The sequence below is a fragment of the Pelodiscus sinensis genome, chromosome 1, assembly GCF_049634645.1.
Source record: "Pelodiscus sinensis isolate JC-2024 chromosome 1, ASM4963464v1, whole genome shotgun sequence".
Lineage (NCBI taxonomy): Eukaryota > Metazoa > Chordata > Testudines > Trionychidae > Pelodiscus > Pelodiscus sinensis.
This window is the reverse complement of record NC_134711.1, coordinates 236,269,428-236,282,197: the sequence shown is the minus strand read 5'-3', so window position 1 is coordinate 236,282,197 and position 12,770 is coordinate 236,269,428. Positions and strand designations below refer to the sequence as shown.

Here is a 12,770-nt window from a genome sequence, read left to right as displayed (position 1 = left end):
GTTTGCCAGACACAGCAGGGGAAAAATGTCCAGCTGGCCTTACATCCGAGGAAAACAGAAAATAGTGAACATTTTACATGTCTGGTATTTTTTGTTTGTCTGGTTTTTTTTTTACCAGAGGGAAGGTGCAATTACTGAACTGTCTCTGAGTGAAAACCGGACACCTGGCAACCCTACTGATGATATGATTATGAAAACATTGCTGGCCATTTTATGTTTTTACAGTTTGCTTTCTGAATCCGCAAGTGCCGCTGATGATCTATGTAATGAGCTATTTAAAACGGAGAACACTTGGTAGCTTGTGAATCCTCATCCCTGAGGGTGCTGCCATTTACATAATCCCATGCAAGCGAGACAAACAGGTCCATGCCATGGCAGCATTGCTTTGCTTCCTCTGCCACTGGGCTCTGGCTGCGCCAGCCATTGCCCCAGCTGAGAGAAACCAGCCCGGGGAGGACTCCTTCAGCCTGGGGGGCGCGGTGCGGTGCCGCCCCGGCGAGAGGCAGCGTGGCAGACACGTGGAGCAAGGGCCGAGCGGGACAGGTCTGTGGCCGCGCACGCGGCGAAGGCGGCTCGAGGGCGCACAGAACGTGGGAGGACCCGGCTCCGGCGGCCCGCAGCGCTTCTCCAGCCAGGGGGCAAATCTCGCGAGACGCGGCTCGGCGCCGGTGCGGTGGCTGGGCGGGCGCGGGTCTCGCGAGGTGTCGTTGCGCCGGGCGGCGTCGGTTGCATGAGGTCGGAGCGGGAGGCCGGGCCGGGGCTGGCGCGCGGGGGCGGGCGGGAGAAGCGGCCCATGGAGACCCCGCTCCGGCGGGAGTCGCCGCGCCGGGAGCCCGAGACGCCCCCGCCGGCCCCGGGGCCGCCGCACCCGGGCCTGGGCCGGCAGCGGGAGGAGAAGCGAGCGGCGCTGAGCAAGGTGAGCGGCCGGCGCGTCAGCACCAGGGACAGCGCGCGCCGGGGGGGGGGGGGAGGTTTGTCTGAGGGGACGGAGCGGAGGGCGGGGATTCGGCCCTGGGAACGAAGAGTGGAGCGGGGGGGGGGGTGAAGGGGGTTTTCCCTGGGGGAGGGGGAGGGATTTGGGGCCGTGCAGCGGGGGCGCACTATAGCCCGGGGACTCGGGTTTCTACCCAGGGACTTAGCAGCTGTTTACTAGGCAGCGTGGTTTGCGCTTGGAGCTCCCTGCCTCAAGTTGCCCATCGCCAGAACAAGAATAAGGATATTTATCCATCTTCGTAAAATGATGTGAATTGTCAGAGATTATTACTGCAACTCCGCTGGCCAGTTAAAAATCAAGGATGACAAATGCTGTGGCAGAGGACTGGGGAATTTGCCTATGCAGATGTGCCTATGCCACAACATGAACTTTGCTTTTTTATATTTATAGCAAACATCTTTCATCTAAGCATTTTACAAGCAATTCTCACAAAAGTCCTTCCCTATTGGGAAACTGAGGCCCAGACAGGCAGTGTGACTTGCTTAAAGTGAGAGCTGGGAGCAACACAGAAATGCTGACCTCGCGTTTCTCTGCTCTACCATTTGACAGCTCTCCAGCCACATGTTTTCATGCAAATTGTGTTCCTAACTATTTTATGGAATTAAATGGTGCCAGACAGTAGGCCACATATGAATGTATTTATTTTATTCTTTCAACAAAAGTGAGAGAGAGAGAATGTATTTTGTGTATTTAGTCATTTAATTTAATCTTACATAATTTTAACATTTTTATATGCAGTTTAACTATAGTTGCTTCTAAACTCTCTGTTAAAAGATTTGTTATCCTGTAATTATGTTTCACGTGTTAGCTATCATTCCTTCATCTGTATGACAGAAACTGTGTCCCAGTCCCTGACTACAGGTGGCACCTCTATAAACCGAAACTCTCTGGTCTGGCAACATCCGTGGTCTGGAGTCCCTGTATGAGGTGGGGGTGGGGACCAGGAGCCCTGCGCAATGTGGTGGGGGGAGAAGTGTACAGCTCAGGTAGCTGTGGACGTCCGGGAACTTGCACATGACTCAGCTGATCAGTGGGAGAGATAGGGAGTGAGAAGTTTGCAGGAGGGAGGGAGGCGGGGGGCGGAAGGGAGTTGGGAGGGGAGACAGGGCAGGAGGTGGAGCTGGCAGCAGGGGAGCCAGAAATGATCTCCCCTGGTCTGGCAAAATCCCTCATCTGGGACCAGTCAGGTCTCCAGGTTGCAGGACCAGGGAGGTCCAGGCTGTGTTTGGTAAAATTGTATCCCTTAGTTCTAGGGAGTTTTTCAGAAAGATGCAATATAATTTGTTTACTATTTTGACAACATTTAAATATTGAATTAGTACTAAATTAATCTTAAATTTTAAATTTTAACTACGTTGTTTTACAGGTAGTCATTCGCCGGCTTCCTCCTTGTCTAACCAAGGAGCAACTAGAAGAGCAGCTACATCCACTACCTGCACATGATTATTTTGAATTTTGTACTGCTGATCCCAGGTGAGGAGGTGCTGTTTATCTGCACTAAGAAGGAACGAGGTATTTTCTATGCGTTTGTAAGCAACCTACCTCACTAAGATACACTGGGCATAGTCGCATAACAAATTTATATTAGGGATGTAAGCAACTAGTCAACTATCTGATAAGAAAATGCTTATCAGGTAGTTGACTAGGAACTCAACTAGTCACTTCCCCTCCACTCACTTGCTGCCCCCCCGCCCCAAACACCATCTCATACTGGGTCAGACCAAAGGTCCGTCTAGCTCAGTATTCTGTCTGCTGACAGTGGCTAGTACCAGGTGCCCCAGAGGGGGTAGGCCGAAGACAATGATCAAGCAAATTGTTTCCTGCCATCCTTCTCCAGCCTTTGACAAACAGAGGCCAGGGGCATCATTCCTTATGCTCTGACTAATAGCCATTTATGGACCTAACTTCCATGAATTTATCTAGCTCTTTTTTAAACTCTGTTATAGTCCTAGCCTTCACAGCCTCCTCTGTGTGCTGTGTGAAGAAGAACTTTCTTTTATTAGTTGTAACCTGCTACCCATTAATTTCATTTGGGGTGTGTCTAAACTACAAGATTTTTTCAAAAAAAGTGGCCTTTTTTCGAAAAAACTTCCCCTACCTCTAGGCTGCTGCCGCGTTCTTTCGAAATTAAATCAAAAGAACGCAGCAGGTTTTTCGACCACAGTAAACCTCATTTTACCAGGAAGAACACCTTTTTTCGAAAGTACTCTTTCGAAAAAAGGCGTTCTTGAATGCAAACAGGGCTTTTTCAAAAGAGAGCATCCAGACTGCCGCTGCACACTGTGTGGACGTTTTCAGAGAACTATCCACGATAACTCCAAGATCTCTTTCCTGATTAGTTGTATCTAAATTAGCCCCCATCATATTGTATGTATAGTTGGGGTTATTTTTTCCAATGTGCATTACTTTATACTTTTCCACATTCAATTTCATTTGCTATTTTGTTGCCCAATCACTCAGTTTGGTGAGAGCTTTCTGAAGTTCTTCACAGTCTGCTTTGGTCTTGACTATCTTGAACAGTTTAGTATCGTCCACAAACTTAGCCACCTCACTGCTTACCCCTTTTTCTAGATCGTTTATAAATAAGTTGAATAGGATTGGTCCTAGGACTGACCCTTGGGGAACACCTCTAGTTACCCGTCTCCATTCTGAAAATTTACCATTTATTCATACCCTTTGTTTCCTGTCTTTTAACCAGTTTTCAATCCATGAAAGGATCTTCCCTCTTATCCCATGACAACCTAATTTACGCAAGAGCCTTTGGTGAGGGACCTTGTCAAAGACTTTCTGGAAATCTAAGTACACTATATCTACTGGATCCCCTTTGTCCACGTGTTTGTTAACCCCTCCAAAGAACTTGAATAGATTAGTAAGACATGATTTCCCTTTACAGAAACCATGTTGACTTTTGCCCAACAAATTATGTTCTTCTATGTGTCTGACAATTTTATTCTTTACTGTTGTTTCAACTCATTTGCCTGGTACTGACGTTAGACTTACTGGTCTGTAATTGCCAGGGTCACCACTAGAGACCTTTTTAAATATTGGCGTTATATTAATCAGTGGTCCCCAACATTTTGGGGCTGCCGGGGGCGGGGCCGCGCCTGCGCCCGGGGGTGGGGCCACCCATGCGCTGCGCACCTGGGGCCGGCACCACTCCTGTGCCACGTGCCCAGGGCTGGGGACGCCCATACACCGTGCGCCCAGGGCCGGCACAGCCCTTGCTCCATGCACCCAGGGGCGGAGCCACCCATACGCCGCGTGCCTGGTGCTGACACAGCCCTTGCACTGTGCACCCAGGGGTGTGGCCACCCATACGCTGTGCACCCAGGGGCCAGCACCGCCCATGCACCACGTTCCCAGCGGCGGGGACGCCCATACACCGCACGCCCAGGGCCAGCACAGTCCTTGCGCCATGCACCTGGGGGCGGGGCCACCCATACGCCGCACGCCTGGGGCCAGCACAGCCCTTGCGCCATGCACCCAGGGGCGGGGCCACCCAGACACTGCGTGCCCAGGGGCCGACACCGCACATGCACCACTCGGCGGGCGCACAGAAATGGCCTGGCAGGCGCCATGGCGCCTCTGGGCACCGCGTTGGGGACCACTGCTGTTTTCCAGTCCTTGGGTACAGAAGCTGATTTAAAGGATAGGTTACAAACCACAGTTAATAGTTCCACAATTTCCCATTTGAGTTCTTTCAGAACCCTTGGGTGAATGCCATCCGGTCCTGGTGATTTGTTACTGTTAAGTTTTTCAGTTTGTTCCAAAACCTCCTCTAATGACACTTCAATCCGAGACAGTTCCTCAGATTCATCACCCACAAAGGATGGTGCAGGTTTGGGAATCTCCCTAACATCCTCAGCCATGAAGACTGAAGCAAAGAAATCATTTAGTCTCTCCACAATGGCTTCATCATCCTTGATTGCTCCTTTCATATCTCGATCATCCAGGAGCCCCACTGTTTTTTTAGCAGGCTTCCTGCTTCTAATGTACTTAAAAAACATTTTGCTATTATTTTTTGAGTTTTTGGCTAGCTGTTCCTCTACATCTTTTTTGGCTTTTCTGATTACATTTTTACACTTAATTTGGCAGTGTGTATGTTCCTTTCTATTAACCTCACTTGGATTGCTCGCACCGGTCTGACTGCTGTTCCTCTCCCTTTAAAATGTACAAGAGATGCCGGTGGCTCTTGTACATTTCAAAGGAAAAGGCACAGAGGGGAACCCGCACCAGCTTGGATTGTTTTGCTCTTGGGGCAGGTCCCTGCCTCCTCTCTCCCTTTAAAATATACAAGAGCTGTGGGTGGCTCTTGTACATTTCACAGGGAGAGGCACAGTGGGATAACAAGTGCCCCCCTTATTGACTAATCATTTGGGGAACAGCCCTGACAGCAGGATAGCTAATATTGGTACAGTAACTGCTTTATTGTTTCTCTGTTCTCCTAGCAACTGGAATGGCCCACATAAAGAGGAACGTTGTCTGTAGCTGAGTGCCTGGCCAACCTCAGAGGAGAGAGGAAGAGGAAGAGGGAGGAGATGTTTGCTGACCTCATTAATAGGTTCCAGCAGAAAGCAAAAAACCCAAAGGATTGGAGGCGGGGGTGGGGGGCACACTTCCATGACAGCAGCCCCAAGAGTTGATTTTACCAACATTGAGCTAATTAGTTATCGACCAGTAGCAACTGGATTTCCAGACAGCAGTGGCTACATACTTCTCTACACTTAGAGGAATTGTCATATTATTTATTTGGCACTGGTGATCTTAGGTGAAGTCTGTGTAGGTTGCAGGGAACTGACCTTCCACTTCTGGTTATATCAAGACTGCAGCTAGTGCTGGCTGGCCAAGTCCAGAAATGGTGCTCTATTGAGTGAACCAATCCAGTAAAATGTACCGTATTTTCCGGCGTATAGGGCGACTGGGCGTATAAGACGACCCCCTATCTTTTTAATTAAAAGATAGGGTTTCATCTTATACCCCAGCGCCCCTCCGCCTCCTTTGCTCCCGGTGTCCCTGGTCTGCTGGAGATGGTCCCCAGCAGACCAGAGGCACCGGGAGCAAAGCCGCCAGGAGCGCCTGGGCTCCCCCCCCCCCCCCCCGCCGGAGCCCCTCCGCGGCTTTGAAAGCCTCGGGGGAAGCCGGCGGGGGGGCATCCCAGGCGCGCATGGGCTGCCCCCCCGCCGGAGCCCCTCCGCGGCTTTGAAAGCCTCGGGGGAAGCCGGCGGGGGGGCATCCCAGGCGCGCATGGGCTGCCCCCCCGCCGGAGCCCCTCCGCGGCTTTGAAAGCCTCGGGGGAAGCCGGCGGGGGGGCATCCCAGGCGCACATGGGCTGCCCGCCCGCCGGAGCCCCTCCGCGGCTTTGAAAGCCTCGGGGGAAGCCGGCGGCGGGGCATCCCAGGCGCGCATGGGCTGCCCGCCCGCCGGAGCCCCTCCGCGGCTTTGAAAGCCTCGGGGGAAGCCGGCGGCGGGGCATCCCAGGTGCGCATGGGCTGCCCGCCCGGCAGGGGGGCAGCCCATGCGCGCCTGGGATGCCCCCCCGCCGGCTTCCCCCGAGGCTTTCAAAGCCGCGGAGGGGCTCCGGCGGTGGGGCATCCGGCGTACAAGACGACCCCCGATTTTTGGGGGATGTTTTTTAACTTCAGAGGTCGTCTTGTACGCCGGAATATACGGTAATACTGAAGTATCTGCTTGGTTTCATTCTCCTTCTCCTCCTCCTCTGCAGTAGCCAGGTGAAATCTTAGAGGTTATAGAGATAGGTTTCTTCCTTCTCCTAAAATGCTACTTGCCTGTATGATTACCAGTACATCTAAGTACTTTGTTTTTTTATTAATCAGTGTTTGGATCATGGCGTTCCAGTCTCCCTAATAGCAGTTTGAAAATTTGTGTGCAACTGAAACAGTCGAAAATGACCAGCTAGTGAAAACCAGACCAATTTTGGGATACTGTGGAAGCAATCATGGGAATTTGATACCAAGTCCCAGAAGCCCAATAACTGTCCCATAGTGCACTAAGTATAGAACAGTGAATCTTGGGATACTTGCCCAGAATGCTGTTCACTTATTTCAAAATGTCATACTGTGTGGATGCTATATTTCATGAAAGAAGTAGTTTAAATCACTTCACACAAAACAATGTTGATGCACTCCTTTAGTTTAGTTATAACTGTATAATCATGGAGAAAACTATATTGAAAAAACTTCCCCTATACATGGGGCCTAAAGGCTCAATCCTGTGGGATTTTGATTCTCTTGAAAAGCACCTGAGACCCTTAGGCTATGTCTTCACTGCCCCCATTTTGCGTAAAAAATATGCAAATGAGGCATGTGGAATATTGCTGTGCCTCATTTGCATAATTAATTAGGCTCCATTTTTACACAAGAGGCTTTTGCACAAAACCCCCCTCTTGCTTCTGCATTTTTTCAGGAAGAACAGCTTCTGCGCAGGAGGGGAGTTTTGCACAAAAGCCTCTTGCGCAAAAACAGAGCTAATTAATTATGCAAATTAGGTGCAGCAATATTCCACGCTTTGCCTCATTTGCATATTTTTTGAGCAAAACGGGGGCAGTGTAGACATTTTGTAGAGCTTCCAAAGGACAGTGGCTCATATGGAAGTTGATAATATACCTGATTCTTCACTGTCTTTCACCTTGTGTGGTCATTTTTATGTATGTAAAATGAAGGTTGTACAGGTTGTACCTTTAAAATCCAGGACTCTCTGGTCTTGCAATATCCATGGTCCGCAGGACCATGAATATCGTTGGACCAGAGAGCCCCGAGCTGGGCTGGTGGTAAGGTGCCCACCCCCAATAGGGCCAACACGGACAGCACAGCCCTGACCAGGACTGGAGTCAGTGGGGCCAGGATTGCAGTCCTTGATGGGGCTGGCACAGTGGAAACACAGTCCTAGCTGGGGCTGGTGGTGGGAGCACAGTCCAACCAGGGCTGGAGTCAGGTGGGTGCTCATCCTGGGCCTGCACTGTGGTGGGAGTGCAGCCCTGATTGGGGCTGGAGGCAGCGGGGCTGGTTCCTGTCCGGGGCTGACAAAGTAGGAGATGTAGCCCTGGCCAGGCTTGGCGCAGTGGGGGGGTTAGAAGCAACAGGGCAGGCGGCAGGGAGCACAGCTCCAGCTTGGAGAAGAGCCTACAGCTGGGAGGGAGCCTTGACCTCTCCTCATCTGGCCTACTCCATGGTTTGAGACCACTCAGGTCCTGAGGGTACAGAACCAGGGAGGTCCAACCTGTATAAGCTGTATATTGCTATCAATTTTGAATTACCAACATTTTTATCTCCTTTTCACTTAATCACTTTACAGATTATGAATAACCACACAAAGTACAAGGCAGCAGAGAATCCAGTTCAGTATATTTTTGCTTGACCTCAGAGTGTTTGTGCACAATTGTCAAGTTTTGTTCCTCAGCTATATTTAGTATGTGACTAGATGAGGGAATTTATTTCATGCTCTAAAATGTGTATGGGAGGAGTGAGAAAAATGGGGTTCACAAAAGCAGAAATGCAAGAACAATGATAGTTAAATGTTTCTATCAAATCAAGGAACAAGGAGGAACCCTTCATTTTCTGACTAATGTCTGTGGTAAAATTCTTGCAGAAATCTTAGCTGTGAGTCTTTTCACTTCTCACTGGTATTGTATTATTTCACTGTAGGTTGTATGTGTGTTTTTGTTTGGGGGTTGGTGGTAAAATATACAAACCAAATGTTTCCTTTCTCCCACTACTCTTGTAAACACCAATCTGCGATCCTCACAGCAGCCTCATATACTCCATAGTGTCCATCCATCCGTTTCTAATGCCTTCTGAGCTGGCCCCTCATGCACTGTGCGATGAGGAACACAGCCTCTTCTTTTCCCTATCTGCAGCTGGGATTGGCCCTGGAGCAGCTGCTCTCTGTTCTCTTGCCACAGTGGCCGTGATGGGTGAAAGGCATAAGTGCAGCATCTTTCCAGCAGAAATATTTTCTGCAGGGAAAAAAATTCTGCATAGCACATAAATTCTGCATGTGAACTGTGGCACAGAATTTCCACAGTAGTAACCATTAGGTACTTAAAAAAGTGAATATAAAATAGAAACCTTGCTATCTTTCACACCTCTCATATTTCCCAAAGTACAACAGTCATCCAAAACTGGCTGGCCATATCTCTCTGATTCACCTCCTAGAAATTATGTATCTTGGATTTGTCTATGGAACTGGCTTCATCTGAAGGATGAACCCACAATTGCTAAGTACTTCATAGCCATACCTATTTATTGTGATAAATCTAGTACAGCTAGGAGAGAATTCCACTTCAGTAGTGCAACTTTGCACTCACATGTTTTTGCATTTTTGTGTGCTGTAAGTGGTGATTTTGGTCCATCATATTTAAAAAAATTTATTAATGTACATCTTGTGGCTACATTAATGTACATCCCTTCAAAATATACAAGATAATTTTTGAAGACTGTATTTTCCAGAATATACTAGTTGTCTTACATTTAACTGCTGCTAATAACAATAATACATGCTTAATGTAAATAAAATTCACTGCTTTAAGTGTTTTACTTCAGTGTGAAGTGTATTCACTCTTACAAAATATAAATGTAAAAAGGCAGAAAAATATTGCTGTTTATGTGTTGGGGAAAAATAGATTGTGGTGCCAACCCAGGGGTAAAAGATCTGTTATTGAAATATTAGATTTTTAGAAATGTTTCTGAGGAAATAAATCATTTAAATTTTCTTCTCTCTTTTCACATAGTAATTGCTACCTCCATATAGTATACTCAGTGCCATCCACTTGCATAGAAATATTGACACTTTCATGAATATATTCAATTAATGTTTATTTTTATAGATACATATATTTATATCTGTTAAATGTATTATGTCATTAACACAGTTAACTTTAAACTGATGTTTTTGTGAAGTTATATCTATAGCATTTTCATTTTTTAATTTATATATAAATTGAGAAATTTCTCAATTTAAGTTCCCGTATTTGCAAACATGAGTGAATAACTTTCTGCTTGCTTCTACACATTTATTCACTCACGTAAGTATTTACAGAAGCAGAGTTATCTCATTATTTATCACTAACCAATATGCTGTGCTCCGTTCTGCATTCCCACAGTATCTAGTGAAAGAAGGTTTCACCAGGCACTGAGAGACGCACCAGTCTGTCGATGCGAGAGCTAAAAATGTGGCCATGATGTGTCAAATAAGGGAGCCAGTACGCTTTGGCGACTTTTGGGGGGCGATCTTTGTCAACATTAATTTCATCACCAAAACTTTTGAGTGTACATATACCCTAAGGGGGCACAGAATGTAAACATGCATTCCAAGATTTGAAAAAGAGTTAGTTGTCTCCTAATTCAGAATTAAACTCCATAATTGTCAGGATATGGGATACCCTGGCAATAAGTTGCATTTTGCTGGGATGGAGGGAGAGAGAGAGAGAGAGAGAGAAATTGCATTCTGTGATATTCAAGGTTAGAGCAATCATTTCACAAGAGGGATGAGAATGATGATAGGATAATTCTAATTTTGCTTCTTTCTTCATTCCTGAACATGACAATAAATAACAGAAAACAAAATTGTTTCTTGTTGCAGTCTTTATCCTCATCTCTACTCAAGAGCATACATTAATTTTAGAAATCCTGATGACATCCTTCTTTTTAGAGATCGCTTTGATGGCTATGTCTTCATTGATAATAAAGGTTGGACCACTTACATTTTTAAAAAATCTTAGTGCAACCTATTTATTACATGTTTGATTTTTCTGGAATTAACTTTTATAAACCTTTATCTTTTGTAGGACTTCAGAAGAGTAAGTATTTTTGGAAGTCTTTATTTAATATATAGTATTAATGTATTAAAATAGTTAAACTAATAGTACCTTATTAAAATAGTTAAAAGAGCATCAAGACTGTAAAGTCAAGCACTCAAAAGTTAAGATATATCAAATTTAAATATGCCTGGGCAGTCTTCATTTTGCTTCTTTGTGCATTTGATATTGACTTTATTTACAGGGTCACATAGGATGTGTCTGCACTGCAGGGCTTAACTCAAGATAAGCTACACAAATTGAATTACATTAATTGCATAGTTTATTTCAAAATAGCTTATTTCAAAATTGGGAGTGTCTACACAGCACTTATTTCAAAATAGAGCACTCTTCCTCTGACTTCTTCCCTTTACTCCTCGTACAATGAGGGTTACATGAGTCAAAGTAAGAAGTCCTCCAGCTTGACAGTAGTTCAACATTATTTCAAAATAACTGCCTGCTGTGTACACGCGGACTAAGTTCGAAATAACGTTGCTGTGTAGACGTACGCAAACTGTTTTTTCCACATGACTTCTGCCTCATTTGATACTTAAGATGGTGGTGCTCACCGAGTAGTTTTTTGTATCCTTATCATTCAGCATATAGTCACGTGCCTTATTTAACACACCATCCAAACCCATTAATTTCCTGTTGGGCTTGTCTGTGGAGCTCACCACCATACTATGTGAGTGCTTCACAGACACTCATGAATTGATCTTTATAACATGGCTGAGAGAGAAAGTGGTATTGTTTTCCCATTTTATGCATGGAAAATGAAGGCCAAAATTCTCAAGTCTCCACTGTTTTTGGATGCCAAATTGGAGGTGCTTATGGCATTACTTTTCAGAGTACTTAGATTTTATTGTGCTTTATACATCCAGAACACAATTGCTATTGGCTTAAGTTGCAGTTGTAACTGATTAGCACTTTTGCAAGTCAGATCCTATGTGTCTCAAGGTGAGTATCAAGAAAGTGAGGGGCACACAGTGGATACCTGTGAAAAGCTCAGTTTATGTCCGTGGTCACCAACCAGTCGATTGCGATTGACTAGTCAATCACGGGGGCACTGCCAGTCAATCACGAGGCAGTGTTTCCAGCTTCCTCTTTGTTCCCCCCACCCGAAACAAGAAGCCCATGCTGGTGCTACAACCTCCTGCCCCTTGCAAAACTGGAGCTAGATCCAGCTTCCTGTGGTATGAGGGGGAAAGTTTTGAGGCTCCACACCAGAGCTGGCTTCTCAGGAAGCTTGCGCGCTGCTCCTCCCCTCCCCACAGCAGCACGTGCACTTTCTTGTCTTGCCTTCCCTCCCCTGTGCACCAGGGAGGCAGGTTTGGAGGGGGAGTTAAGATAGCAGCAGACAGGAGTGGTCTGAGGTGGGCTGTGGCAGCTGGCGCACCAGGCAGAAAGTGTAATCGGCACCCCTTCCTGCATAGCTGTCAATGGGCCGACATCATCATCGGGCGCCCTGTGACATCATCATTGGGCGCCATTGAAGGTTGGGCCCTAGGCGACGGCCGAGGCGTTCTATAGTCACGGGCCACCCCTGGCGGCAGAGGATCCGGAGTGGCTGGATTTCTTAAAGGAGCTGCATGTGCACTTCTTCCAGCGCTGCCTGCAGAACCTTCCCGAGACATAGTTGTCCCTAGAAACCCCCAGCTACTGGCCAAGCTGACCCTACCCCCTCTCTCCTAGCCAGACCCCGACCAGCACTCTGCCCCCTGGCCAGACACCCACCAGCACCCTGCTCCTGCTCTCTGATCAGACACACCCACCAGTACCCTTCTCCTGCCCCCTTCCTCCTGGCCAGAGACCTACCCCCAGCTTGTTCCCGTACCCTGCTTCCCACCCAGAGTCTGCCCCCTCATCCCTATTCCACTCATTGGCAGTTCTGTCCCACACAAAGAACTCCTCATTTTTGGCCCCACCTCAGATTCTAGGGGACCGCACAAAATCCACTAACCCTGG

At 47.3% G+C, this 12,770-nt stretch overlaps 1 protein-coding gene across 2 annotated transcripts in view; it reads left to right on the top strand.

Annotated features, from left to right (window-relative positions):
* The first annotated feature begins 664 nt into the window (after positions 1-664).
* The window catches only part of UPF3A (UPF3A regulator of nonsense mediated mRNA decay), a 45,339-nt gene continuing 33,233 nt past the window's right edge, over positions 665-12,770 (top strand). Inside the window, exons 1-3 of one of the 2 annotated variants that reach the window (XM_075918168.1) lie at positions 665-916; positions 2,361-2,467; positions 10,592-10,698. In XM_075918168.1, the coding sequence (XP_075774283.1) occupies positions 731-916; positions 2,361-2,467; positions 10,592-10,698 (400 nt within the window). In that variant the 5' untranslated portion in view covers positions 665-730. The remainder of the gene's footprint in view (positions 917-2,360; positions 2,468-10,591; positions 10,699-12,770) is intronic. The other variant, XM_075918178.1, reaches the window with a different exon arrangement.